The sequence below is a fragment of the Panthera uncia genome (genome assembly GCF_023721935.1).
Source record: "Panthera uncia isolate 11264 chromosome A1 unlocalized genomic scaffold, Puncia_PCG_1.0 HiC_scaffold_17, whole genome shotgun sequence".
Lineage (NCBI taxonomy): Eukaryota > Metazoa > Chordata > Mammalia > Carnivora > Felidae > Panthera > Panthera uncia.
The window spans coordinates 85,088,031-85,115,562 of NW_026057577.1; the positions used below are offsets into that span (position 1 = coordinate 85,088,031).

Sequence of the window (27,532 nt, forward strand, 5' to 3'; positions counted from 1 at the left end):
ATTTTATTTCTATCCCAAATACTCAGGCAACATTTGGGTTTATATTGAATTTGTCAGATGAAGGGCTCATGTTTAGGGATCTATTTAGAATTATTTCTCATTTCAAATATGCTATTAAATATTTCACCTCTCCTCTAACCTCCATTAAGGATCAGATTTCACAAACAGATAGAACGAGAATTATAGATGATAGAATGCTATTATGGTCAAAAAAAACATGTAAGACATGAGAGTACATATAATATCGTTAGTAAAAGGTTTACCAGTGATGCAGATAAATTGAGGTATTAAGTACAAAATTTTATTCATTAACTTCAACAGTTTATCATATGAATTGCATATTTATTTTTAAAGTATAAAAAGAGAAAATTTCTACTTAATTCCATAAACATTGAGGTATATTCAATCCTTCTGAAATAAATCCTTCTGACTATAATGTATGATAGTTTATAATTACGGCTATGTTTCACTCTGTGTAGGGAATATGATGATTACCTTACATGAGGGAAGGTTCTGGCAGCAAGGTGTTAGGAAGGAAAGAATAAACAAAGGTTGTGCTATAAACATAGTCATTTGCATTAACTGAATAAAAGTGGAAAACCTATTTTATTTTAGACACAATCATCTGAGGGGCCTCTGGGTGACTCAGTCAGTTAAGCGTCCAACTTGGGCTCAGGTCATGATCTCACCGTTCATGGGTTCAAGCCTCTCATTGGGCTCTGTGCTGACAGCTCCAAGCCTGGAGCCAGCTTCGGATTCTGTGTCTCCCTCTCTCTCTCTGCCCTCTCCCTGCTTGTGCTATGTCTCTGTCTCTCTCTCTCAAAAATAAATAAACATCTTAAAAAATTTAAAAAGAAGCATCTGAGACACAAGCCCTCATAGCTTTTTCTTATATGTTCTCTATCCACATGGAGCAGTGAGGGAGCACCTAAAAACTGACAGTTTTTATGACGTATAAAAGAAAGATTATGCCCATTTTATACCATAGAACTTTTTACCAAAAAAGGTGTCACAGGCTAATAATGTAAGAGGTTCAATGGAATTGGGGAATTAGTAAGCTATTAAGGAAAACTAAAAATGTTTAGTCATAAATAACTTTTGTAGTTTTATGACTGTGAATGTCTTCCCAATGCAGTGTCAAAAAAGAAAGAAAAGGAAACCTTGATTTTACCATGCTCATCTTCTACTGTAAAATTAAACACACTTGCAAAGATAAGTTACATAGAAACTATTGAGATTATTCCAGACAAGAACGCACAATATTAATAAATTCAAACTATTTGTTGTAATACATTACACCTATAGACCCTATGTGTGCACTATTTTAAAATCATTTGCTTTTGACTTCTTCAGATGTGAGAAGTTAACTTATTTTACAGTATCACGATTAACTCCCTTAAGAAGGCAGCTTTTAAAATCTGAAATAAATATGAATATTATTTTCTTCAGAGAAATTAAGCATAAAGAGAAGGGATATCACTTGTGGAATTTAGGAGAGAAGATCACACAGGAGTAACATGAGAACACAGCACAGAGACTACGGAGAGAAAAACTGAGAACTGCACAGATGCTAATCACTTTGGTCATTTTCACTTGGTCATAATTGTTACTTGGTCATAATTACTTGTGGGGAATTTAAAGGAGTTAGTTTAGACATTATTCTTGAAACCTACTATAGACATGTTAATATGCAATCTGACATTAGAAAAATACCAGCTAATAATAAACTGGAAAAAAAAACTTTTATGACCAAAGTCATAAAACTGATGCAAGGAAAACCACTGCCTGGGAGAAGAATAAACAGAGCAATTGATTAGACACTTAACTTTATGTCATATCTAATACCAACCTAGAATTCTTGGCCAATAAAACTATCCTTCAAAATTAAATTGAATAAAAACCTTTTTAAGTAAATAAAAATTGACAGAATTAGCCAACAAGAGATATTATTAAAATACAAAAGGATTTTCTTTGAGCAAAATAAAAATAATCCCATTGAGAAGGCCACAAATTTAAGAAGGAAGAGTAAGAAAAGAAACATGTAAATATGTGGGTAAGTCTAAAGAATACTGATTGTAAAACATATTAATAATATATGGATATCTATAAACCTACACATATACACACACAAACACCCCCCCCCCACACACACACACAACTAAAATGTTCAACAGGAATATTATGTAAGTAAAGAGAAATAAATGGAGTTAAAATATTTTAAGGCTGTTTTAAGGTCCAGAAAAAATATTAAATTTTTTATATTAGACTTCAATACCACAAGGATTCACTTTGTCACATCTTGGGTAACAAGTAAAAGGTTTAACCACCAGACAAATGAAGGGGTAGGATGAAATAATACAATATATAATAATAAGAGCATCGTCACTGGGCACAATAGAATTCAACAAAAATCAAAATCCTAAGTGTAATAGCAAAATCTCCCTATATGTGAATATTAAGTGATGAGCTTGAATAATCTGTGGTTCAAAACAGAAATAATAGTAGAAATTAGAAACTCTTTTGAATTGGATGATAATTAAAATATTATTTATCACAACTTTCAGGTTACATCTAAATTAACATGTAGAGAGAAACTAATAGTATTAAAATCATATATTTGAAAAAAGTTGCAAGTCAGTGACAAATATGGTTTAATAATTTTGGAAAAGGAGCAACACATTAAATGAAAGGAAGTTATCAGAAGAAAATATAAATCTAATATAAGATATTAAAAATTAGAGAAAACATAATACAGAATATCAGTATCAAGAGAATCAAAAGCTGCTTTTTAAAAGACAAAGAAGTTGATTAGACCCTTGGCCTGACAGCTTAAAAAGAAACAAAAGCAAAAATAACAAGAGTAAAGAATGAAGGAGATAATACCATGTCAGATCCTAAAGACCTTAAGATATCATAGAAAGATAATGTGAAAACCTTGATAAATCTTTTAAAATGCAGATGAAATTCCTAAAAAAAAAAAAAAGAAAAGAAAACTAATGCAAGGAAAATTAAAGTATAGGAAGGTATATAACTATAAAAATTATTCTGCAATTAGAAACTTTCTGTAAGTATCCATGATGAAATGGCTCCATTGTAAATACTACAGAATTTTTAAGGAAGAAATGATGACATATTACAAAATCCTTCCAGAGAATAGGAAAAAAGGATAATCACTTCCCAATTCATTCTATAAATCCAGTATAACTTTGATACAAAAATTTATAAGAAAACATTGAAGGAAAAAATATTAGAGAACAGTTGTACCCATTGAACATGGATGCAAAATGTTAAGCGAAACATTATCAAAGCAAATATGACAATATTAAAAAGGTTATTACATTAAGTGTTTTTATTCCAGGAATGCAATGAGTCTTCAACATTAGAAAAAGCAAGCAATGTAATTTACCACAGTATCCATGGGTAAATTACTTCACCTCTCAAAAAGTTTAAATTCCTTATTTAAAGTTTCAATTTCCTCATCTGTAAAATCAAGAGCATGAAAATACAAATATCATGTGTTTTGTATGAGGATTAAATAATTAATGAATGTAAAGTGCTTAGCACATGGCACACAGTACATGCTCAACAAATCTATTATCAGTGCCTTTTACAAATGATAAATATGAAAGAAAAAAAGCAATATTTACATTGAACAATTTAGCAGACTAAAGTCTCATTTATGCAATTCTCGGAAACCTCTTACTATGCAAACAATTCACCCCAAAACTTTAAGGTTTAACAGCTATTTATTCAGCCCCCAGTTCCACAGGTCAACAATTGAAGGTAGAGATAGCAGAATGGTTCTTCTGGTCTTAGCTGGACTCATTCATGTGTCTGTAGTCAGCTGTTTGGTCAGTTAAGAACTGGCTAGTCTCGGGAGGAGGCACTGGATCAATTAGGATGACTAGTCTCTGCACAATGCGGTCTCTCATTTACCATCTGGGTAACTTGGATTTGCTCACATGGCAGTTACAGGGTTCCACGAGAACAAGAGAGGGCAGGCCCCAATACATAAGTGTTTTTAAATTTCCCATTTGTATAACATTGATATTATTTTCTAAATCAAGTCATGTGATCAAGCCAAGAATTTGAGTATAGAAGGAATCATGCCAAGGATGTGAATATAGGGAATCTTGAATAAAATGAGGACAATTACTCTAATAATATACCAAAAGTCCTAAGCAATAATTCATTATTTTAAAAAGATATAAGAAATTGTATACATGATTTTACCCAACATAAATTACCCACCTATTAAAATTGTTCGTTAGAACAATTTTCTCCCAAAACTCATTGTTTTACTTAGCATTCCTATTTTTATGAAACCATTTCTAAGTCTCTAAGACTTTAGCTTGGTAACCCAAACATAACTTTCAAATATAGTGCCTACTACTGCCCAATCCAAGACTTTTTCTCCAACGAGGCAAGTAAACCAATGGCTTTTTCTTACATGGTGCTCTTATTTCTGCTCAGCTCACAACATTTCCTTATCTAAGAGATTCACTCTTTGATGCTGCTCCCTTGAGTCATTTAACATAACTCATCATTTAAGTTTCCAGCTCAAGTACTACTTAAAGATGACAATAATGTATTCCATATTAATATAAGAAGGAAGTTAGAAACCAAACATCTGAACTCCCTTGTGTACCATGAACTTTGATGGGAATAGCCATACATATAATATTCCATCTTCTGAATCTTCTGTCTTCTGACAGTAAAAATTATTGTATAAAGGTCATTTTTTGGACTTCCTGTGTCTTCCATAGAATTCAGCATGGCAAAATAGATTTAGGATCTAATATGTACATATTTATTTCATATTTTTTAATGAATTTGGTAAAAAAATTTATACTAATTTCTTAGTGTATATACTTGTAGTATCTTATTATTAAATAAAGGAATTCAAACTAAATTAAGTGATATTTCAAAGACACTGACTAGGCACTCTATCACTTATAACCATAAATCATATACTTTGTTATCTAATAATCTAAATGTCCCTATCTCTACCTAACTTATAATATAGATCTAGAGTGAATTGTATCTTTTAGTTAATCTATCTAATGCAAATTAAACTTATTTCTTATATTAAATATGTACTATACCTAAATTAATTTAACTGCCTTTAGAAATTTCTAATTTAGATTTTTCTCTGAAGAAAACTTGCCTTTCCATACATTTACTATTTAAAATGAATGAAAGTATCCCTTAGAAGTCTTCTAACTAAACATTAAAACCTAATTAGCACATCTAGTGGTTATGCTTTTGTCTATTCTTTTATTCTCAGAGCTGACTGCTTGAGTAAAGAAAGGTCTTTCCTTGGACCTAGCAAACAAAAAATATTTGCTATGTCCGATTAACTGACTTATGAATGTCAAATGCAATTATCTATAGATACTTAGTAAAATTTTGAACAAGGAAGACTATCCTATACCAAATGAATGGCCCTGTAAGCAGGCATTTAAATAGAATTCTAATTATAGAAATGACAAATTTGAGTTGGCTTATGTATTTGGTTACAGTATACAATCCATTTGAGATGTGAAGTGGCATATAAATATAGATACAAAACCAAAGAATAATATGAATAACTGAAAATTCATGTAAAATGAAAAAACAAAGACAAAATAATAAGACTTGGTGAGATGAATGCATGTCGTCCTCTATTTCTATTTCAAAACTAGCCAAAATTTGACTCTCATTTTTTTAAAAACTATTGAGCAGCTTATCCAAAATAATAATAAAGTTCAGACAGCACATGAAACTAAGATTTATTTCTTAAATCTCAGCAAAGAGGATACTCGATGACATAGTGGTCATCACTATAATAGATCCAGTAGTGATTATTTAAAAATTTTTCTATGTTCTGTCCACAACTAAGGATAAAACTGAAGCATGGTTGCATAAAAGCAAGCCCACGGAATCCAAAACAATGTAGTTCAAGTGGACAGCTCTTGACTGTCTTTCTCTGTGAAAAATATATTAGACATCTAGAGAAAAGGAATGCATATTTTTAGATAGTCCTCCATAAAGATTCTTACTCAAAATCACATTTATGTTTAAAAAGCAAGGAGTTTAAGGTTTTGTTTTCTACTAAGAATCTAGAGGGTAGATACTCTGTGTTGCAATGATGGCCCACCCATATGCTTTGACAATTGATTAGGCAGAGTGAATTCATTATTTGTTCTTCTTACTTGCTAACATTAATTCACATCCCTAATTATTATTAGAAAACAGGATATTAAGGGTGTTAGGATAATTGCATCTGTAAACACTAGAAAGAATCAGAAACTTTCAATGAAAGGGTAAAAAAAAAAAAAGTGTACTTTAGGATAACAAACAAATTAACCTAGCTCAAAATAAGACATAGAAAAGAAAAAAACTGGTAGGAGATTAAAAATATCATAGGATACCATATGGATAAAGCATCACTGGAAAATCACATTTGCATTTCATGAAGAATGGATAGCTAATTTCATAATGATTTTCTTTGAAAGTGAAGAAAAAAAATTATGTAGTCATTCAAACAGAACTAGAAAAACCAAGAACTTGTAAAATACATTTTTAACTTCAAAGAAAAAGACTAGTGTTAGTGAATCCAGATTTTCAATTTATATTATCTAATGCTAGAAAGAAAAACTTACAAATAAGATAACTAAAAATAACTTATCCAAATTGAGACACTTCTGAGAGTGAATTAATTCATTGCTTTCTTATTAGAAAGCTAGAAAATTAGGCCTAGACCAGGCTAACCTGGGCAAACTGGAATGCATGGTCAGTATACTTAAAATTCTCAGTCACAAACCTGAGGCAGAAGTTATTCCTTCCCCCAAATCACCTCCTCTCTTCAAGCTTCTTAGTCAGAAGAGTACCAACACTCTTATCTTTAACTAAACCTAGATCAGTATTCAATTTTAAAAATGGTTTTCCCAGCTGTGAGTCACTAACACTCACTGAATATGGACATTCTCTTTTCCTTAGAGAGAAAGGACAAACACTTCTTGATAATGGAGGTACCAATTTATTGCCCTGGGTTTTATCTTACCTGAGCTATATTTACTGCATTATGGATTCGCCTGTCTTTCTCATGATCCTTGGTCTTCTGTAATGTTTGCAATATTTTGTTTCTAAATCCATCCTGCTCATCATCTCCCCGAAGTTCCCATGACATTTTCACCAGGTTATACACTAAGCCATAGTATCCAATCCATATCACTGGATTACCTGTTGAAAAAGATATATTCTTTGGGAAGACATAATCTTATTCATCTTAGTAATGCACAATTTTGTGAAAAAGAAGAACTGCGGTTTTACTAATACGGTGTTGTAAAGTCTGAAATTCTGAGCTTTGGAATTTGTTTTACTCTTCACAGCTCCTACTCCTTTAATTTTAAAAGATCACAGCTTACTTTAAAATTTCTAGTCATAAGAAAAGATCTGCACCTAACTATTATCATAACTCATAAATGTAAAAGTTGGGCAGGTAAAGTAGGAACTATGTATTTAACAAAAAAAAAAAACTTTGGAATTCAAGGAAAGAGGAATTTGTTCAAGGCAATATGAATATTTAAACCACCATAGTGAATTTTTATAACAAATTAGAGAATAGGAGAAAAATCAAGCTCTATGAAACACACCATTTGAACCAAGAAGAAAGCCTTGAAAATAATGTGAAAAGCAGACAAAAATTGCCAATATAATTATAGGCTGGAAGTTTTTTTTTTTTTAATAGAGACATAAATCAACTGAAACAGAGGAAAGGGAACAATGAATCCAGAAGAGATTTTTAAAAGTCTAAGACAATCTTCTTTCTAAAACTTATATACCAATTAGTAATTTATATAAATTATCAAGGTCCACATTTAAAATACACCTCTCCCATACAGAAAGGAGGAAAAAGTTTCTCTTTACTCTTTATCTTAATTATTTCTTACCTCAGTAGTATAGTGCTATATAATACTATTCAGGAAAAGAGAATTCTAATTTAGATAGAGATGGGATAAATTTGTAGAATGAACTACTACAGCAGGTCTCAAAGGGGATATGAACTGAAGTTAGTCAAAGAGGAACATGAGAGTATGAGTATATGCGAAGCAGGTAAGAAGAACAGGAGGAAGAGAAGGTTCAGGAAGGGCTTTAGAGTCAATTAAATTTTGTATTGTACTGTCCTCCAAATCCTGATGACAGCCAGTGTGACACTGGAACTCATCAGTTCTCTTCTTGAATAAAGATAAAGCACAATATGAAAAAATGATAATCCTCAACTTTTCCTAATTCAATCTAGATTTTTATAATCCAAGCTACATAATAATATTTTTTTTAATTTTTTAATGCTTATTTTTTATTTTTGAGAGAGAGAGGCAGAGCATAAGTGGGGGAAGAGCAGAGAGGGAAACACAGAATTCGAAGCAGGCTCCAGGCTCTGAGCTGTCAGCACAGAGCCCAACACAGAGCTCAAACCCACAAACCGTGAGATCATGACCTGAGCCAAAGTTGGATGCCTAACTGACTGAGCCACCCAGATGCCCCAATAATAATTATTATAGTTATAACTAGAAAACTTGGGCATTCCTACTACTATGTGCCCTTATTCTAGGCCTCATTACAGTCCTGCTATGATGACCGTATTACACTTAGCATAATAGAAGGAACATATGACCTTCAACTCAGGTTAGAAACCCCCCTAGCAGGGGCACCTGGGTGGCTTAGTTGGTTGAGCATCTGACTTCAACTTAAAAGTCATGATCTCATGGTTTGTAAGTTCAACCCCATATCGAGTTCTGTGTTGTCAGCACGGAGCCCACTTTGGATCCTCTGTTCCCCTCTCTCTCTCTGCACCTCTCCCACTCATACTCTCTCTCTCTCTCTCAAAAATAAATAAAACATTTTTTTAAAAAAGGAAAATCCCCTAGCATGACACAGATGATGAGTGACAGAGCCAAGTGAAGGAGAGTCTAATCTTATGCCATGCAGCATAGGCTCTCCAATTCAGACGAGTGCTTGCCTTCCTTCTATTCCATTCATAGGAAACAGACTAGAAGGTAGAAAGAGGAGGCAGAATGGAAAGTATGTACACGTTTTACAAGTGGGAGGAGGAAGGCAAATGTCCAGCTTCCAAACTTAAGGCAACTTTCATCCTTTCTATTGATACTTTGAAAGAGATAGTGTAAACTATAGGTAAGCAGCCAATTCTTTTGAAAATGTAATTCCCCCCATAAAAATTTTACAAGTTAAAATTAGTATGCTGCCATATTTGAAATTACATGTATGAATTGATATCAGCAAGATGGCAGAATAGGACATCCCCAGCATTCATCCCCTCATAGAAACAACAACTTGGCAGCCATCCATAAACAAAAGTGCCTTTTTCAGGACCTTGGGATCCAGGTAGGAGGTTGTGAAACCCCAGTGGAAACAAGACTGAGGAGGCAGTCCCAGCCCAGGTGGAACACCTGTTGGCAGTTATGTGGTCCCAGCCATGGACCTGGAAGCATCCTTGCCCACCCTGTGAACTCGGCTCCAGCCCTTTTGATCCACAAAGGATCTCGAGCAAAGGACCCAGGAAAACCCATGCCTGTTGGTGCCTCTGGTAACAGGCCTGCTGTCTGTTGGCCCTGAAGCAGCTCTGTGACCTGGCTCCAGCCTCACTCTACCATGGTACAGAAGCAGCTCTTCTGACCCAGAAACCCCCCCACAGGCCCTGGCAGGAGAGTGTTCAGGGATGTGGCAGGGGCCAAATCTACTTGCATCCCAGGTAACAGGCCTAACATCTGGAGATACATAAGTGGTTCCATAATCACATTTCCACCCTGCTCAACCATGGTCCTGGAGGTGGTCCCATCCACTTAGGGACCCAGCAGGAACTCTGCCTAGTCATTCCTTTGGCAATAGGCCCACTGACTCCTCGTCGAGAGGTAACTATAAGAAGACAGAGGGTAGAGGATGATAGTGAGGATCTCAAATTGAACTGGGGTAGAGAGCTCATATTAGAAATGGATAGGGGTGCTTGGCTGGTTCAGTGGGTGGAGCATCCAACTCTTGACCTTGGGGTCATGTGTTCAAGCCCCATGTTAGGTATAGAGCTTACTTTTAAAAATAGAACTTTTTGGGGCACTTGGGTTGCTTAGTTAGTGGAGCAGGCAACTCTTGATCTTGGGGTGATGAGTTAGAGCCCCAAGTTGGGTATGGAATCTAAGAAAAGAAATGGATAAGGTAAAATAACTAAAGATAAATGGGATCAGATTAAGTGGTAGATGTTTGAGCAAAAGAGTAATGTTATATGTGTTCCACGACATGTTACATCTATTCCAGCAATAAACTGGGAAACCAATGTGGGAGCTTTATAAGGCAATGTAGGTCTTTATTGTGATAAGCAGCAGGAGCTTGGAGAGTAAAGGACAAACTTAAGACATTATGGAGAAGATCTAATAAGAATTCTTAGCTACGGAGGAGAAGAAAAGCATGAAGTGGAGAGGAAAAGTACATATTTAAGTTAAGGAACTAGAAACAATAATGAAGTCACTTATAGAAAAGAGATTGTTGTAGAGGAGCCAGTTTGGAGAGAAAGGAGATAAAATAATATTTAGAAAATGTGACATAATAGGGTGTAAGGGGAATCTAACTTTCAGAGGCCTATAGCTTGTTGTAAAAATATAGCTAAAATTTAAGTGAAATAGCAAAAGTGAAATTATGGATTTGTGAATCTAGCAGAAAAATAAGTTTGGAACTCAATATGAGCAACAAAACAATTATGAGTTTTAAATTAATAATTCTGGAATTGAGAACCTCAAAAATAATGCAGTTTTGAGCAATATGACAAATAAAACATACTGTGAATTTTAACCTTTTTATATATTTGTTTAAAGGCTCCCAAACTCTTTACGTTAATAAGAATGATTGATATAAGTACATATAAGCTACCTTCATATATTTTAAATTATCAGTTACAGAGGTTATAGTCAGTTTAGTGTCCAACTCTTGATTTTGGCTCAGGCCACAATCCCAGTCTTAAGATTGAGCCAGCATTGGGCTCCATGCTGAGTATTGAGTCTGCTTAAGATTCTCTCTCTCCCCACTTCTCCCTCTACCCCTCCCCTGCTTGTGTGCGTTTTTTCTCTCTAAAAATATAGATATATAGAAGATAGATAGATAGATAGATAGATAGATAGAATCCACAAGACCAGTGATGAGCCCATAAAATGTATTTTGGTAACTGAATTCTCAAAACTCACCAAACTTTTAAAATACTGCTGTTGACATGAAAAGATGTTCAACGTCGCTCCTTATCAGGGAAATACAAATCAAAACCACACTCAGATATCACCTCACGCCAGTCAGAGTGGCCAAAATGAGCAAATCAGGAGACTATAGATGCTGGAGAGGATGTGGAGAAATGGGAACCCTCTTGCACTGTTGGTGGGAATGCAAATTGGTGCAGCCGCTCTGGAAAGCAGTGTGGAGGTTCCTCAGAAAATTAAAAATAGACCTACCCTATGACCCAGCCAATAGCACTGCTAGGAATGTATCCAAGGGATACAGGAGTACTGATGCATAGGGGCACTTGTACCCCAATGTTTATAGCAGCACTCTCAACAATAGCCAAATTATGGAAAGAGCCTAAATGTCCATCAACTGATGAATGGATAAAGAAATTGTGGTTTATATACACAATGGAATACTACGTGGCAATGAGAAATGAAATATGGCCTTTTGTAGCAACGTGGATGGAACTGGAGAGTGTGATGCTAAGTGAAATAAGCCATACAGAGAAAGACAGATACCATATGGTTTCACTCTTATGTGGATCCTGAGAAACATAACAGAAACCCATGGGGGAGGGAAAAAAAAAAAAAAAAGAGGTTAGAGTGGGAGAGAGCCAAAGCATAAGAGACTGTTAAAAAGTGAGAACAAACTGAGGGTTGATGGGGGGTGGGAGGGAGGGCAGGGTGGGTGATGGGTATTAAGGAGGGCACCTTTTGGGATGAGCACTGGGTGTTGTATGGAAACCAATTTGACAGTAAATTTCATATATTAAAAAATTTAAAAAAAAAAAATAAATAAATAAATAAATAAATAAAATAAAATAAAATAAAATAAAATACTGCTGTTGATTTTTAAAATGAGCTCTTCACCTATTCATTTAAACTACAATGAAATGGGGCGCCTGGGTGGCTCAGTCAGTTAAGCATCTAACTTTGGCTCGGGTCATGATCTCATGGTTCATGAGTTTGAGCCTTGTATCAGGCTTTCTGCTATCAGCACAGAGTCCACTTTGGATCCTCTGTTTCTCTCTCTGTCTGCCTCTCCCCTGCTTGTTCCCTGCCTCTTCTCTCTCTCTCTCTCTCAAAATAAATAAACAAACTTAAAAAAAGTAAACTACAGTGAAGTATTGCTTATGAATAATATTTTCAGGGAAAATCTATTACAGTTCCAATTCACTGACGGTTAATGAAAAAAAAAGCCTTATAAAGACAGCTGAGATGTGTTACAACTGTCATAAAAGGTAGAATGCAGTCCAATATGCACATCTTGACATTTGATAAGAAGCATGTCTGCTATGAAACTCCTCATCCAGGGACCAAGCTGAAGAATAAGGCACTCTTCTGTTCTGCTTTGAGTGACCCTGTGGCAGCTATCAAAGATGTTCCTTTAAATATACTGAGAGAAAATGTGTCTCTCTGCAGCTAAGCAGACAGTATTCTAGGAGATAACAAAGCTGAACCAAAACATAATTCTTAATACATCTTGAAAACTAAGAAACTATGCTGTTTGAAAAGCAGTATTATGATCCTTTCTTTGTAGCAATGCTTTATTTTAGTGTTTTGAACTCCAGGGAAGCCCTTAATGGCCAGTCCAGATATTTAGATTTCACAAATGCAGTGAATGTGGAATATGAGTATTTCTACTCAGATGAATGAGTATAAATGAACACAGCCTTTACAATTTTGAGAAATATAATTTGGCAGAATCAAATGTATCACTAAAAGGTAACCTGAATGTAAAATGTAGTGTAAAACATGGTCTTTGTGAAATGCCATATATAGGAAAAGAACTAGATCAATGCCAAGAAACCAATGGATAAGAACCAGTCAGCAAGCCAGGCATTTAACAAATATTTACTGAGTCAATGCTATGTACCAACTGCTGTTCTAATGTGCCAAAGAAAAAGACAGTGTAACTGCTCTCAGGACACTTAATGCTAGTAGAGAAAGACAGATACTAAAAAAGTAAACAGGACAGTGTCAGTTGATAATGAGTGTTAGGAAAATAATAGAAGGTGTTAATGTGTTCAACAGTGACTAGAGAAGAAAACTATAGACACAATGAGAGAAAGACCACCATGAAGACATCATATTCAAGACAAGATCTAATGCATTTTTAAAAAGTTAACCATCCAAGGAGTGGGAGGAAATGCAGCATCTGTGAGTGCAGAAGCACCCTCTGAATGATCATGGCCAATTTTTAAGCCATGGAAAGGAGTTTGGAATTTATTCTTAGTGTAATGAAAAGTTAACAGAGCATTTGAAATGAACAAACCTGCTTCATGTTTTAAAAATCTTTTGGGCTTCCCGACGGAAAATGGGTTCTAGGGAGCATTAAGGAAACAGGGAGACTCTTAGTTTTTTGCAGTAGTCTAGAAGAAAAGTGAGGAGTACATAGACTTGGGAGTTGTACAGTTAAGAATTAACAATGTCCAAAGAGAGGACTGGCTTTTGCCATTGCCTGACTCTTAGGCATTAGAATGTCCTGTCTGATAAGAATGTTTTTGTTTATCTGGGAGCCTTAGGCCACGGTATCAATTTGGCCTCTGGAAGGACCAGAGACCAGGGTCAGCCATGTGCACGTGAATGAGCCCCAGTAAAAATTTTGAATACTAAAGCTTGATGACCTTCCATAGTTGACAATAGTCTATGCAAATTGTCATACATCACTACTAGGAGAAGTGAATGGTCTCTGCACAACCCCACTGGGAGAGCACAATGGGTAGCTCAATGCTTGGAACTGTCTTGGACTCTGCCTTATGTACCTTTTCCTTGGCTAATTTTAATCTTTATTTTTTTTACTGTAATAAACCGTAACCATGACTAAAATGTCTTTGCTGAGTTCTGTTAGTTCTTCTAACAAATTAGCAAACCTGAGGGTTGTCTTGGGGATGCCCAAACTTCATAGGTGATTTCAGAAGTGAGGGTAGTGTTGAAGACTCCTGAACTTCATAGGAGATAACAAGAGAGATGGGGGAGTATATTTTGGATGACTAGTAGAATAAATAGGAATTCCAAGGTACTCTTTGTTTTCAGAAAGTTACACTATAGAAATAATTATGTATCTAAATATACATACATATTAAATGTGGATAAAATTATTTTGAATATATCATCGTATTTGATCATTATGCATATTAAACAAATACCCAACAGAATAAACTAAAGAGAACCAAAGTATTACTAACTTGCTCAGTGTTTGTTGTAGGTAATATAGAAAACAAAAAGCAAAAGTCAGCTGATTCCTATATTAGCATGGGACAGTTAACTGAAACATGATGGCAAATAAGATGCCAAAATGACTATAGACATTTAAGGAACTGAGTAGAATTTCCCTTTCTTAACTTTTATGATCTTTTGCATTGTCAAGTAATTTGCATTGTTGATTAAAAATAATTATCTTCAAAAAAAAAAAAGAAAAAAAATAACTATCTTCTGGAGTTTTAACTGGGAACCAAAGAAGAAAGTGGTTCATTTGCTTTTCAAGAACTATGATTCTTATAAATCAATTAAAGAAACATCACATTTCTATTTTATGGATTTATTTTCAATTTTATTAAACTAAAGAATACCACCAAGATTTTAGATTATCTCTATGGAAGTAGTTAATCCTCACAGGTTTTTGTATCCAAGGGGCAACAAACAAAAAAAGAAAAAGAAGAAAATAATAAAGATTCTTTTGGAAATTTAAAAAAAAAAAAAGAAGAACTTTACGTTTATAAGCATGGTACATGCAAATTTCTTTTAAAATCCATAATCTTGAAGAAACTAAGATTCTGAAAGGTATAGCCAGCTACCATAATCTAGGACATGACAGCTGAGCTGAGACTCATCCCAAACTTCTGACACTCCAAATTTCTGACACCGAGTCTAGTTCAGTGCACATATATTCATCTATAATGGAGCCATTTTGGTGCTGTTTTTCTTCCTCCTGTTACCTAATTTTTTCATCCTTCACCCTTTTGGGGGGGCTTCTATTATTTCTTCCTATAAGTAACTACTTAGCAAGTATTTAAAAAGAACTATTCACTCAAAACAGTAAGAAACACCTGGATCAAACATAGGAATAATGTATTAGATTAGAGACCTCTGTACCCATGAACATATTATCAGGTTACTTTTGATAGATATGAGGGGTAAAAAGCAAACTGACTCTAGGGTATTATATTCATTTCTGGACCAGATTAATGACAGAAAAAAATCAATCAAAAACACTCAGGAGAATCTTAATATAATCCTGGCTGGTATAACAAAGGAAGTTACAAGTACCTAACTGAGCTATTTTCATTAATGTATATACATTTGCTTCTAAATTAATTTGCATAGAAAGCCAACAACTATATTATTCTTTTTATTCCCAGCTAAGGCATATTATTACAAAAATTGGTTTCTAAAACTGCACATTGTAACATACTTTAACACCATTAATACTTTTACAAAATCTCGCATGATTTCTAGTTCCTGGGTCTTTTTTTCACTATGTTCAGCCACAGATGGATTTTAGACCATTGGCTCAAATGGGATATACCTTTGTATTTATGCTTCAAAAATGTGAGGAATGTTCCCATGAGATTTTCAGCTCCTCTGTTTAAGTAAAGACTTTTACACAGTCAAAGGCTTTTTGGCTGAAAAGTCCAGCATGTTGTTTTAGCCTGTCCAACCAAAAGAAATAGTAGCAACCCAAAAGGGAATAAACAGAATGAGGAAATAGGAATCTTTTAGTTAAACATATACAGAGCTAGATTAAGATTTATTTGTTGGATGGGAGCAAAACTTCCTGGGAAAGGTAGCAACATTTAACTTTCAAAAATCATGGTAACCCTTTATCCTAGTTATTTGTGCTTTATGAAGATCCTCATATAAAGTTAGAAGATTAGGTCTTGTCTCTACAATTAAAAACTATTTTCTACAATCCATACAGCTTAAGTTTTGATTGCTGAGACAGTATTGACAGAGAAGAAAATGATTAACTTTTCCCATGTTTGTTGGGTATAAAGTAATCTTAGATCACAAAATATAGCTCATATCCAGGAAATATTTGACCACAGGGACTCTTCTTCCTTCACCTCATACTTAAAGTTCTCAGCTCTTCTCACACATTATGAACTGAAGCCATTGTCCTCTGCCTCCCCCCCCCCCCCCCCCACCCCCCGCATCCCCAAGGGCACTGACAGCAGCTCAGCCAAAGGCTACATTAAATGGAAGGAAAATAGAGTACCTGTAGCAGTTCCTCTCTCAGCTCCCCGCAGTCTCTGAGATCCCAGGCTCAGGGCCAGTTGCCTAGCAACATATCCAGGTGTAACCCCTTCCCACCCCCACCATGAAGTACTAATATACAAATGTAACTAAAGTAATTCAGTATCAAAAAAGAGACAACTCATCAATTTTAAATGATAACAAGGACAGGGGTTATCAAAAATTTTAGAGGATCAACATAATGGAGCATCACTTTTATTAAGAATATATGTACTATATATTCAGGTAAAAACAAAAATAGCACAAAATACACCAGGTGAATATGAAAATAAAATATGTTTTACTGGTATTTGACTAATAATGTGACAAACTAATTTTCCACTTTTATAAATATCAACCAAATACAAAGTGTTTCTGACACTGGATATATTATCAAACAAGATGGTAAACTCCAAAGGAGTAAACACTTTGACTATTCAAATTGCTAACACCATGACTATTAAAATTTATGCATCATAAAATACATTACTAAGTTGTGTTAGTATGTTGAGCGGATGGCACAAACTTTCCATCTTTTCTAACTTTTAAACACTGTAGGTAGTTGCTGACCTACCAGCCAAATTTTGCCCCTTTCTTAAAAATAGAACCCTATTTGGGGCGCCTGGGTGGCTCAGTCGGTTAAGCGTCTGACTTCAGCTCAGGTCACGATCTCGCGGTCCGTGAGTTCGAGCCCCTCATCGGGCTCTGGGCTAATGGCTCAGAGCCTGGAGCCTGCTTCTGATTCTGTGTCTCCCTCTCTCTCTGCTCTGTCCCTCCCCCGTTCATGCTCTGTCTCCCTCTGTCTCAAAAATAAATAAACGTTAAAAAAAAAAATAAAAAAAAAATAGAACCCTATTTGTACCCAGATAATGGGAATGAATTCTCCAGAGCCATCACAAATGCTTCTCTTCACCAGGCATTTACTTTTCCAGCCTTCCTTGTAGCTAGTCATGAAACCAGTTATCCTGTCAATTTCACACAAGGGACAGTCTTCTGGAGTGCTTCCTGGAAATCTTTTGTTTTATAAGGTGGACAGACTCTTTAGAAAAAAAGCCAGTATCATCCCTTCTCTTTCCTCTTGCCTTGCAATGCTACGTGAGTCTGTGATGTCTAGAGCTAGAAAGCTCTTTTAATAATGAGATAACAAGCATAGGAATAAAAATCCAACATCCCTGAGAAGTAGAATAGAAAGACATAAAGAGACAGAATCTTGATGACATCTGTGAACCAATAAAAGTCTCTGTGTTCTTCATTAAGCAAGATAATAAATAGCTTCCATCCTGTTAAGTGATTTGTTTACCCTAGTCTAATGTAAAAATCAGATGGGTGAGGAAGGAATGAAATTATGAGACAAGTGTTGTCCAAGCCTTGGGCTATTAGGGAAAATGGCATCACATAATAGAATTTGTTAAGGAGAGAATTAACTACCCACCAAGCTGACCAGAAAATTTCTGCTTTTAGATGTGTCAATCAATAAGGTATTTGAAGGAAGGATGAGTAATATGGATAGATACCAGTTCCGAATTTTGAGGTGAGAATAATAAATAAAGGAAAAGATCTAAACAATTACTCAAGTTGAAGTGTGTTAAATGTCATAGGGTGGAGTGAAACAAAAAATGGCAATGGAATCATTTTAAAAATGGAATTAGATATGTCCTTTGTAGTACTAAGGACAATGTGCTGTCTCATGACTGATGACCATCAGATCCTAAAACAGTAAATGTCAGCAATAAAGACTATCTTCTGGATCTCTGCAGGGATGAAGGGTTTTCAAATTTTGGAATCATGATTTACCTAACTTGAAAGATAATGATCCTCTGGGGTTTGAGAATAAAAATTGAAACAATTACGAGTACTTCTTTTCATTTTTGCAGCCTACTAAGCCAGAAGGAAATTTATTGAAAGGCAGCTTCCTATTAGAATCTCTGTCATCCCTTTCCCACCTGTGTTTGCCTGTATACTAACATTCAGTAAGATACTTACTCATGTATAAGAATGATCTGGAAATTCCTTCTAAAAATCATTTTGCTACATGCTTTTTACTGTGGTGTGTTTTTCAGGAATTTACCCACTTTTTAAAAATTTAATGGTGTTCTTGTTAGTTTTCAGTGTTAACTAAAATGTGGAACATTATTTACTTTTAATGAACTTCATTCATACTTTCTAGTAAAATATGACTGCATCTCAGTTTTTATGATTTCCTGTTGATTGCAGTATTTAATGTAATGTAATTATATTCACAAATAATAGGTTTAATTGTACAGGGATACTTTAAAATATGCCCAAATGATAGAAGTAATTAATATTTTCAAAAATAGTTCTTATAAAACTAAGACATCTTATATACTAATGCATCTTCTATATCAAAAAATATGGCAAAAAATATGGCAAAAGGTAAATATCATAGTCACAGATACAAATACAAATATATAGATATTTTATATTCTGTTATTAAAATCTATTAATCCAGACAGACTAGTTATTTTACTAGTAGAATACAGAGAATTTTATATTGTTTTATGTTCAAGAAAATGCCTGCTATTTTTCTAAGTTTTCTTGACTATAATCCTCCAGATTTTCTATAGAATAGACTTGCCAACTTCTATTCTTTTGACTATTCTCTTAGAATTACATTTAATTTCTAGATTAATTTAGGGAGAGTCTATTTCTTTATAATATGTAAATTTATATTCATTTATTTCAAGTCTTCTTTTATGGGATTTGTTCTTTCATATAAGAATTCCTTACAATTTTGCTGTTTTTACACTATTATCAGAGGGTTTTTTTTTTCCTGTTTAGTTATTACTGATATGTTGTAAAGTTATTGACAATAATGTTTCTTGTAAGTAACCACTTTATTTAATTAGTGCTAATATTATTTCATACTTTTGGCCATTCAAAATAGACATTGGATCACTCATAAATGCTTTTCCAATATTATACTTGCTTTTTTCTTTTTGTTTTATATTGGCGAGGATATCAGAATGTGGTAAAATATAAGGAATTAATATAGAAATCTTTGACTTTCAGTTAATTTAAATGGGATTATTTTTAGTTATTCTTAAGGATAATGTTAATTTTGGTTTCTGAGGAATACACATCAATTTAAGAAAGTACCCTTATATTTCTTGTTTTTACCCTGTTTGCTTTATCTTTTTTGAAAAATCAGGCATGTGTTTTTAGTTTAATCAATTCCATTTTGGCATCTATGAAGAACAACTCTTATTTCCTGGGGTGCTTGCATGACTCAGCTGGTTGAGCATCGGACTCTTGATTTCAGCTCAGGTCATGATCTCATGGTTGGTGAGATTGAGTCACCTGTCGGGCTCTGCACTGTCAGCAGATTGTCTCTCTCCCTTTCTCTCTCCCTCTCTTTCTCTGCACCTCTCCTACTCATGCTTGCTCTCGCTCTCTCTCTCTCTCTCTCTCAAAATAAATAAATAAACAAAAAAAAAGAGTGACTCCTTTTTCCTTAGTTATAAGATATTTAAATGTCCTAATATTGGTCTCTCCTTGGATTCCTAGAATGAACAGAATAAATATGGTATGCTGTTCTTTTAACACACTGCTGAAATTGGTCTATTGGTATTTCACTTAGGATTTGTACATGTACATGCATTCATAAGACAGAATGGTATGCTTTGAATATTCTCTTCACCAAGTTTAGGAATTGGGAGAGAACACATTTTGAATTCTAGAAATTATTCTCCAAATTATTCCTAAATATAGTATTGTGAGTTTAATTTTCCCAGTACATTCTAATCGTGCACCTAATGCTAGATATATTTTGAGTGAGTATGTTCATGCAGGTATATAAAGATAACACTGACCTGTGGCAACAGGTCAAGAGCTCTTCCATCTTATAATTGAAAGTAAAATTGTCTAAAAAGTAAATATTCTTCTGTATTAATACACATTTTATTACTTTTCCCTGATAACTGGTTGTAAGGATACCCAGAATAAACCATATTTTAATGACAAGGTTTGGGAACAGCAACCACTCTAGAACATTTGAGAGGGAAAGAGATATTCATTATGATTCAAAAATAATTTTAAAAATAACTTTATTAAATTACTCTTCAACTCTACTTATAATTGTTTTTGCTAACTATAATTATCCTCAACACATTGAATGGTCTTTCTCAGTTACCTAACAGGCTGGAAGTTATTAAGTTTAATTCAATACACATAAACTTGATAGAATGCTTACTGGATGTAAAGAGCAATGTTAATATTAATATGCAGGATGGTTATGAGTTGTTAGTATTTAAGGTACTCCAACCTGTGAGTGAGGCAGATTTAGATTTTATAAGAGCATAAATAATTTTGAAGCCCTCTTTTACAAAAACTATAAAAAATTTCTGGGGCACCTGGGTGGCTCAGTTCGTTAAGCGTCCAACTCTTGATGTTGACTCAGATCATGATCCCAGAGTTGTAGGATCGAGCCCCATGTTGGGCTCTGCTTTGACAATGTGCAATCTACCTGGGATTGTCTCTCTCCCCTTCCGTCTGGTCTTCCCCTACTCATGCATATTCTTTCTCTATCTCTCAAAATAAATATATGAACATTTTTAAAAATTCTTATTTTTGCAAGTTAAAAAAAAAGATATTTTTCTATGAAGAGATATTCCCTATGGGTATTAAGGAGGGCACTTGTAATGAGCACTAGGTGTTACACGTAAATGATGAATCACTGAATTCTACTCCTGAAACCAATATTGCACTGTATGTTAACTAAATAAAATTTTTAAAAAATAAAAAATAAAAGGGTCCTATGTGGTAAAATGTCCTGAAAATTAAATGTCATTAGTTTCTCTGTAAATAAACCTGTGCTCATGGGGAAATTGAAGGAGATTTTTCTACAGATAAGTTAATGACATTTTTGAAGTAGGAATCCATAATCATCACAATAAGCCCTACCTTCAGTGAACTAAAATTCCAAATGTTCAAGATAAGAGTAGATAGGATGTGTTTACTTTGCAAGTCTAAATATTCTGATGTCCAAATTAATTTTCCTCACATGAAAGTTTTGTCAAATGCTACCAGAAACGTCCAATGTTTAAAGAGAAATACAAATTCATCCTGAAATCCAATGCCTTTATTACTGTGTATATTACACATTAGATTCCAGGACCAAGGATCCATTTCTGATAGGCTGGTTTCCATAATAGCTTCATTAATTATTCATGCTTATTTAGCACTCACCATCTTTACTTGCCTCATCCCCAGTTCTTCCCTTCTCCAAATTCAGAAGTAAGCAAAATTGCCGCTTCAAACTACAGATTGAAATCCTACTCTCCATAACCACATGATACCCATGTTTATCCAAAGTTGCTTTTAAATTGTTTTGATGTTGCATGAGTCATTAGTATAGAATGATGCACCGAATACACATTCACATTATAATGAGTAAACAAAAACAACTCCTTTCTTGTGGATTGAAAAGAATTTGTGCTAAATATTTTGGGAAAAAAAAAGAATGAGAAAATATGAAACATTTATACACATACAATGGGTAAAGATGGTGTTTAATAACCATTTTGAATTGAAAATGTCATCTCATAATTAGATCTCAATACAGTATCCATGTCCTTTTCTTCATCCATTCAATATTCAATACTTGTTTATTTAGAGGCTACTCTTAGTCAATGCCTTAGTTAATATACGATGAGGCATGAAAGGCTAAAATATGTTCTCTGACCTAAGAGAGAACAAAATTTGGTAAAAGAAGCTTTACACAGATTGTAAGTTTCTTCACAATATTCATTCTCCCCTTCTTCCTTAGTAATATGAATCACTACCCTAGCTTGGCTTATTGATACTTAACTTAAAAAACAAAACAAACTCTCCTTGGGTGTGGCCATATGATTACATTTAAGCCATTGAGTTTACAGCGGTAATGCTATGTGTACTTTCTATTAAGAAGACTTAGTAGAAAATGGATATTATTATTCCCTTCTAAACCCTCAGAATAGCAAAGAAAATGAACCCGCCTCCCTGAGAACCTCTTAATCCCAAAACCAACTTTAGACTGACTATTTCTGGATTTATTTTATGTGGGAGAAAAATAAATTTTCATTTTGTTTAATCTAATGTATTTTTTACTACATGTAGCCAAGTCTACTCCTAACAAACAAAGAGATGTAAAACAATTATTACAAATACAAGCTATAATTTGACCAAGTCCACTGGAAAGGTACAAAAGAAAGTTCAGAAAAACATGAGGTAACATATAAGCAAGGAGTCTAGGTATTAGGGAAGATTAAAGGTTTAGTGTTGAAGCTTGCAAAAGTTAGTAAATTAGCCTTTCTGTTCCATATATTTATCTTATATGTTCCACAACAGATAGCATATAGAAATATGAGAGGCAGAGAGAATAAATATCTAATATCCTTATTCAATTGGACTGGATTATCTATTTGCTCTTTAAGCCATTTATAATATTCTCTATACTTTCCTGCAAATAAAGAACAAACAGGTACATTTCATGTTGTCAGTATCATGATATCAACTGAATATTCTATTTTTTTTAATCTCACAAGCCTGATGGAAGTGGTAATTTTATCCGAGTAGGGGTTAACTAATTTTCAGTGACTGATATTTGGTGCATTAAGTAGCACCTGCCACCTATATTAACAAGGTATGAGATTGTTTTGGATGCATAGGGCTTTTCAGGAATAGTGAGGTCAGTGATACCTCTTTTGAAAACTATAGTTTGTTTAAAAGGATGACAGAAAGAAATAAAGAATGATATACCCAGCAGGATAAGTTATAGACCTACAAATACATCCAAAAGAAAGCAGGGCATGTAGATCTTCAGATTGATGATTTCTGAATTCTTCCTTCATTTTAAAAATACAACTGTGTTTTCTAAAAGATATAGACTAAACTTAGAGATAGCATATGTGAGAATAGATCAAATATAAATCTCCAAACATATCCTACCTAGAGCACTAAAAATAATATAATTTATCCTGGAGTAAGTAAAAGATGATTACGGCAAAAGTTTTTTTTTTTCAATATGTGAAATTTATTGTCAAATTGGTTTCCATACAACACCCAGTGCTCATCCCAAAAGGTGCCCTCCTCAATACCCATCACCCACCCTGCCCTCCCTCCCACCCCCCATCAACCCTCAGTTTGTTCTCACTTTTTAACAATCTCTTATGCTTTGGCTCTCTCCCACTCTAACCTCTTTTTTTTTTTTCCTTCCCCTCCCCCATAGGTTCCTGTTAAGTTTCTCAGGATCCACATAAGAGTGAAACCATATGGTATCTGTCTTTCTCTGTATGGCTTATTTCACTTAGCATCACACTCTCCAGTTCCATCCATGTTGCTACAAAAGGCCATATTTCATTCTTTCTCATTGCCACGTAGTATTCCATTGTGTATATAAACCACAATTTCTTTATCCATTCATCAGTTGATGGACATTTAGGCTCTTTCCATAATTTGGCTATTGTTGAGAGTGCTGCTATAAACATTGGGGTACAAGTGCCCCTATGCATCAGTACTCCTGTATCCCTTGGGTAAATTCCTAGCAGTGCTATTGCTGGGTCATAGGGTAGGTCTATTTTCAATTTTCTGAGGAACCTCCACACTGTTTTCCAGAGTGGCTGCACCAATTTGCATTCCCACCAACAGTGCAAAAGGGTTCCCGTTTCTCCACATCCTCTCCAGCATCTATAGTCTCCTGATTTGCTCATTTTGGCCACTCTGACTGGCGTGAGGTGATATCTGAGTGTGGTTTTGATTTGTATTTCCCTGATAAGGAGCGACGTTGAACATCTTTTCATGTGCCTGTTGGCCATCCAGATGTCTTCTTTAGAGAAGTGTCTATTCATGTTTTCTGCCCATTTCTTCACTGGGTTATTTGTTTTTCAGGTGTGGAGTTTGGTGAGCTCTTTATAGATTTTGGATACTAGCCCTTTGTCCGATATGTCATTTGCAAATATCTTTTCCCATTCCATTGGTTGCCTTTTAGTTTTGTTGGTTGTTTCCTTTGCTGTGCAGAAGCTTTTTATCTTCATAAGGTCCCAGTAATTCATTTTTGCTTTTAATTCCCTTGCCTTTGGGGATGTGTCGAGTAAGAGATTGCTACGGCTGATGTCAGAGAAGTCTTTTCCTGCTTTCTCCTCTAGGGTTTTGATGGTTTCCTGTCTCACATTCAGGTCCTTTATCCATTTTGAGTTTATTTTTGTGAATGGTGTGAGAAAGTGGTCTAGTTTCAACCTTCTGCATGTTGCTGTCCAGTTCTCCCAGCACCATTTGTTAGAGACTGTCTTTTTCCCATTGGATGTTCTTTCCTGCTTTGTCAAAGATTAGTTGGCCATATGTTTGTGGGTCTAGTTCCGGGGTTTCTATTCTATTCCATTGGTCTATGTGTCTGTTTTTATGCCAATACCATGCTATCTTGATGATGACAGCTTTGTAGTAGAGGCTAAAGTCTGGGATTGTGATGCCTCCTGCTTTGGTCTTCTTCTTCAAAATTACTTTGGCTATTCGAGGCGTTTTGTGGTTCTGTATGAGTTTTTTAAATAGCTGTTTTATAATTCTTCATTTTTATAATTTCATAACTAATATAAAGCCAGTGGATGAAGAAAATGTGGTATACACTCACAATGGAATACTGTTAAGCCTTAAAAATGAAGGAAATTCCATCATATGCAACAGCATGGATGAATCTTGAGGACATCATGCTGAGTGAAAGAGGACCCTCACAGAAAGGCAAATACTGCATGGTTTCATTTATATAAGGTATCTATAATGGTCATATTCATAAAATCGAAGACTATAATCAAAGAGTATGGTTTCTAGAAAGTGAGGGAAAGGAGAAATTGGAGTTACTAACCAAGAGGCATAAAGTTTCAATCAAACAAGGTAAGTTCTAGGGGCGCCTGGGTGGCTCAGTCGGCTAAGTGTCCGGCTTCGGCTCAGGTCGTGATCTCGCGGTTTGTGGGTTCAAGCCCTGTGTAGGGCACCGTGCTGACAGCTCAGAGCCTGGAGCCTGCTTCGGATTCTGTGTCTCCCTCTCTCTCTGCCCCTCCCCCGCTCATGTTCTGTCTCTCTGTCTCTCAAAAATAAATAAACATTTAAAAAAAAAAACAAGGTAAGTTCTAGAAATCTATTGTACAGCAATGTACCCAGAGTCAGCAATAATGAACTGTACATTTAAATTTTTAAGAGGGTAGATCTCATGTAAAGTGCTCTTTCCACGATAAGATTATTTTTAAAAAAGAAAAAGACAAATAGATACATTTGGTTAACTTCCATATATATATAAAATACTCGGTGGTAATTTTAGATTTGTCAACACAAAAAGTTGTGAATTAAGATTGCCTGAATTCTATCACTAACATGATTGTAGATTTTTAAAGGAGTTAAATATTTTCCATGTATAATAAATACAACCTTGTTACTGTATACTTTTCTGAATAACCTTCACCAAGGTAAAAGTTATGCTGAAGATTTAATACAGTACCATTAAGAGTTTCAATTGGTTCTAAGATTCCAATTCACTTACATTTGCTTTTTAAAAAGGAATTATTGCTCTGTGCTAATGTTTTTTCAAAACCAAGTTAAAATGAATCAAAATATAGCATAAAAAGTTATTTTACAACTGAGACCTATATTTCATTCACCACTATCATTGCATAACCAGATTAAGAAAATAATTCTCAACAGAAGAATGAAAAGAAGAATGTCATATTTACTTTCTTTCATTCATAGACAACATTGAATGAAAAAATACTTGGGTCTCACATCATATTATAACACTGAAATAAATTATTACAAATTCTAAGTTAACAACATTATGACCTCCTAGCAAACTTAAGAGGCTAATTATAAGCCATATTGGAAATATGTTTTTCATGTATTACGAAAAGTTTGCACAGGAGCTTGACAGTAAGCAGAGATGGGAGATGATGGCAAAGTGAAGAGGTGGAGAAAGAGAACCAATGCAATTATCTTCAAATATTTGAAGGGCTTGCATGTGGGAAATGGAATAGACTTTTTTTTTCTTATTGCCTCCAGGAGGCAAAACCTAAACCAAAGTTAGAAAAATAGATTTCATTTTAATATAAGGAAGAATTGTTTACAGTGTTTAAAAGTGGAACGACCTGCTTTGGGAGATAGGGAGTTCCAGATCACTGTTGACTTTTTTTTTTCTTTTCTTTTTAAATGTCTATTTATTTATTTTGAAAGAGAGAGAGAAAGTACGAGCAGGGAAGGGACAGAGAGAGACAGAATTCAAAGGAGGCCCTGCACTGCCAGCACACAGCCCCATGTGGGGCTCAAACCCATGAACCGTGAGATCATAACTCGAGCTGAAACCAAGAGTTGGATGCTTATCTGACTGAGCCACCCAGTGCCTCCTGTTGACTTTTAGGCAGAATATGCCTGTGGACTATTCGCAAATGGTCTAGCAGAGATTTGTACATTGAGTGAGACTACATGATCAACAAGAATTTTACTTTTCTATGATATATTTGATTATTTCATTCACTGTATGTTTCTTACACAAGACACACTAAATCGGTGTCTGAAGGTTTCTCACAGAATACACCATTTTCAGGTGTTAATTTCACAACACATATTCCGGATAATCAAGGCTTGTTAAAAGCTTCTCATTTTATCATATGTTAACTAACATGAATTAAAAAAAAAAAAAAACTATCATTTTAACACTCTGAAAACCAAAGTAGGAGCAGAGAAGATGGTGTTTAAAATATAGCGTACAACACAAAGCTATGTTTCCCTCTTTGTAAAATTATATATAAATCACCTGACATAAATAGTCTCCAATTGAATGCATAAAGGTCTGCAATAACAAGTAAGAGAGATATTTTCCTCTATGATTAGGACAGTATTTTAGCAGCTTGCTTAACAGCTAAATTTATAGATTAGGTTTTCTGTAGGCTTAATAATACAGATTCCTACACTCCAGTTTTAGGATTTTTTGATTCAAAATTTTAGAACAAGTCCTAAGAATTCAGATTAGAAATAAAGACCACACATGACACAAAGTCTATGAA

General features: G+C 34.5%; 1 protein-coding gene across 6 annotated transcripts in view; it reads right to left on the minus strand.

The window, feature by feature from the left end:
• Positions 1–27,532, minus strand: part of TMEM232 (transmembrane protein 232) — a 211,669-nt gene that overhangs the window by 111,922 nt on the left and 72,215 nt on the right. For all 6 annotated transcript variants that reach the window (XM_049647699.1, XM_049647700.1, XM_049647703.1 and 3 more), the window contains one exon: positions 7,046–7,224. In XM_049647699.1, the coding sequence (XP_049503656.1) occupies positions 7,046–7,224 (179 nt within the window). The remainder of the gene's footprint in view (positions 1–7,045; positions 7,225–27,532) is intronic.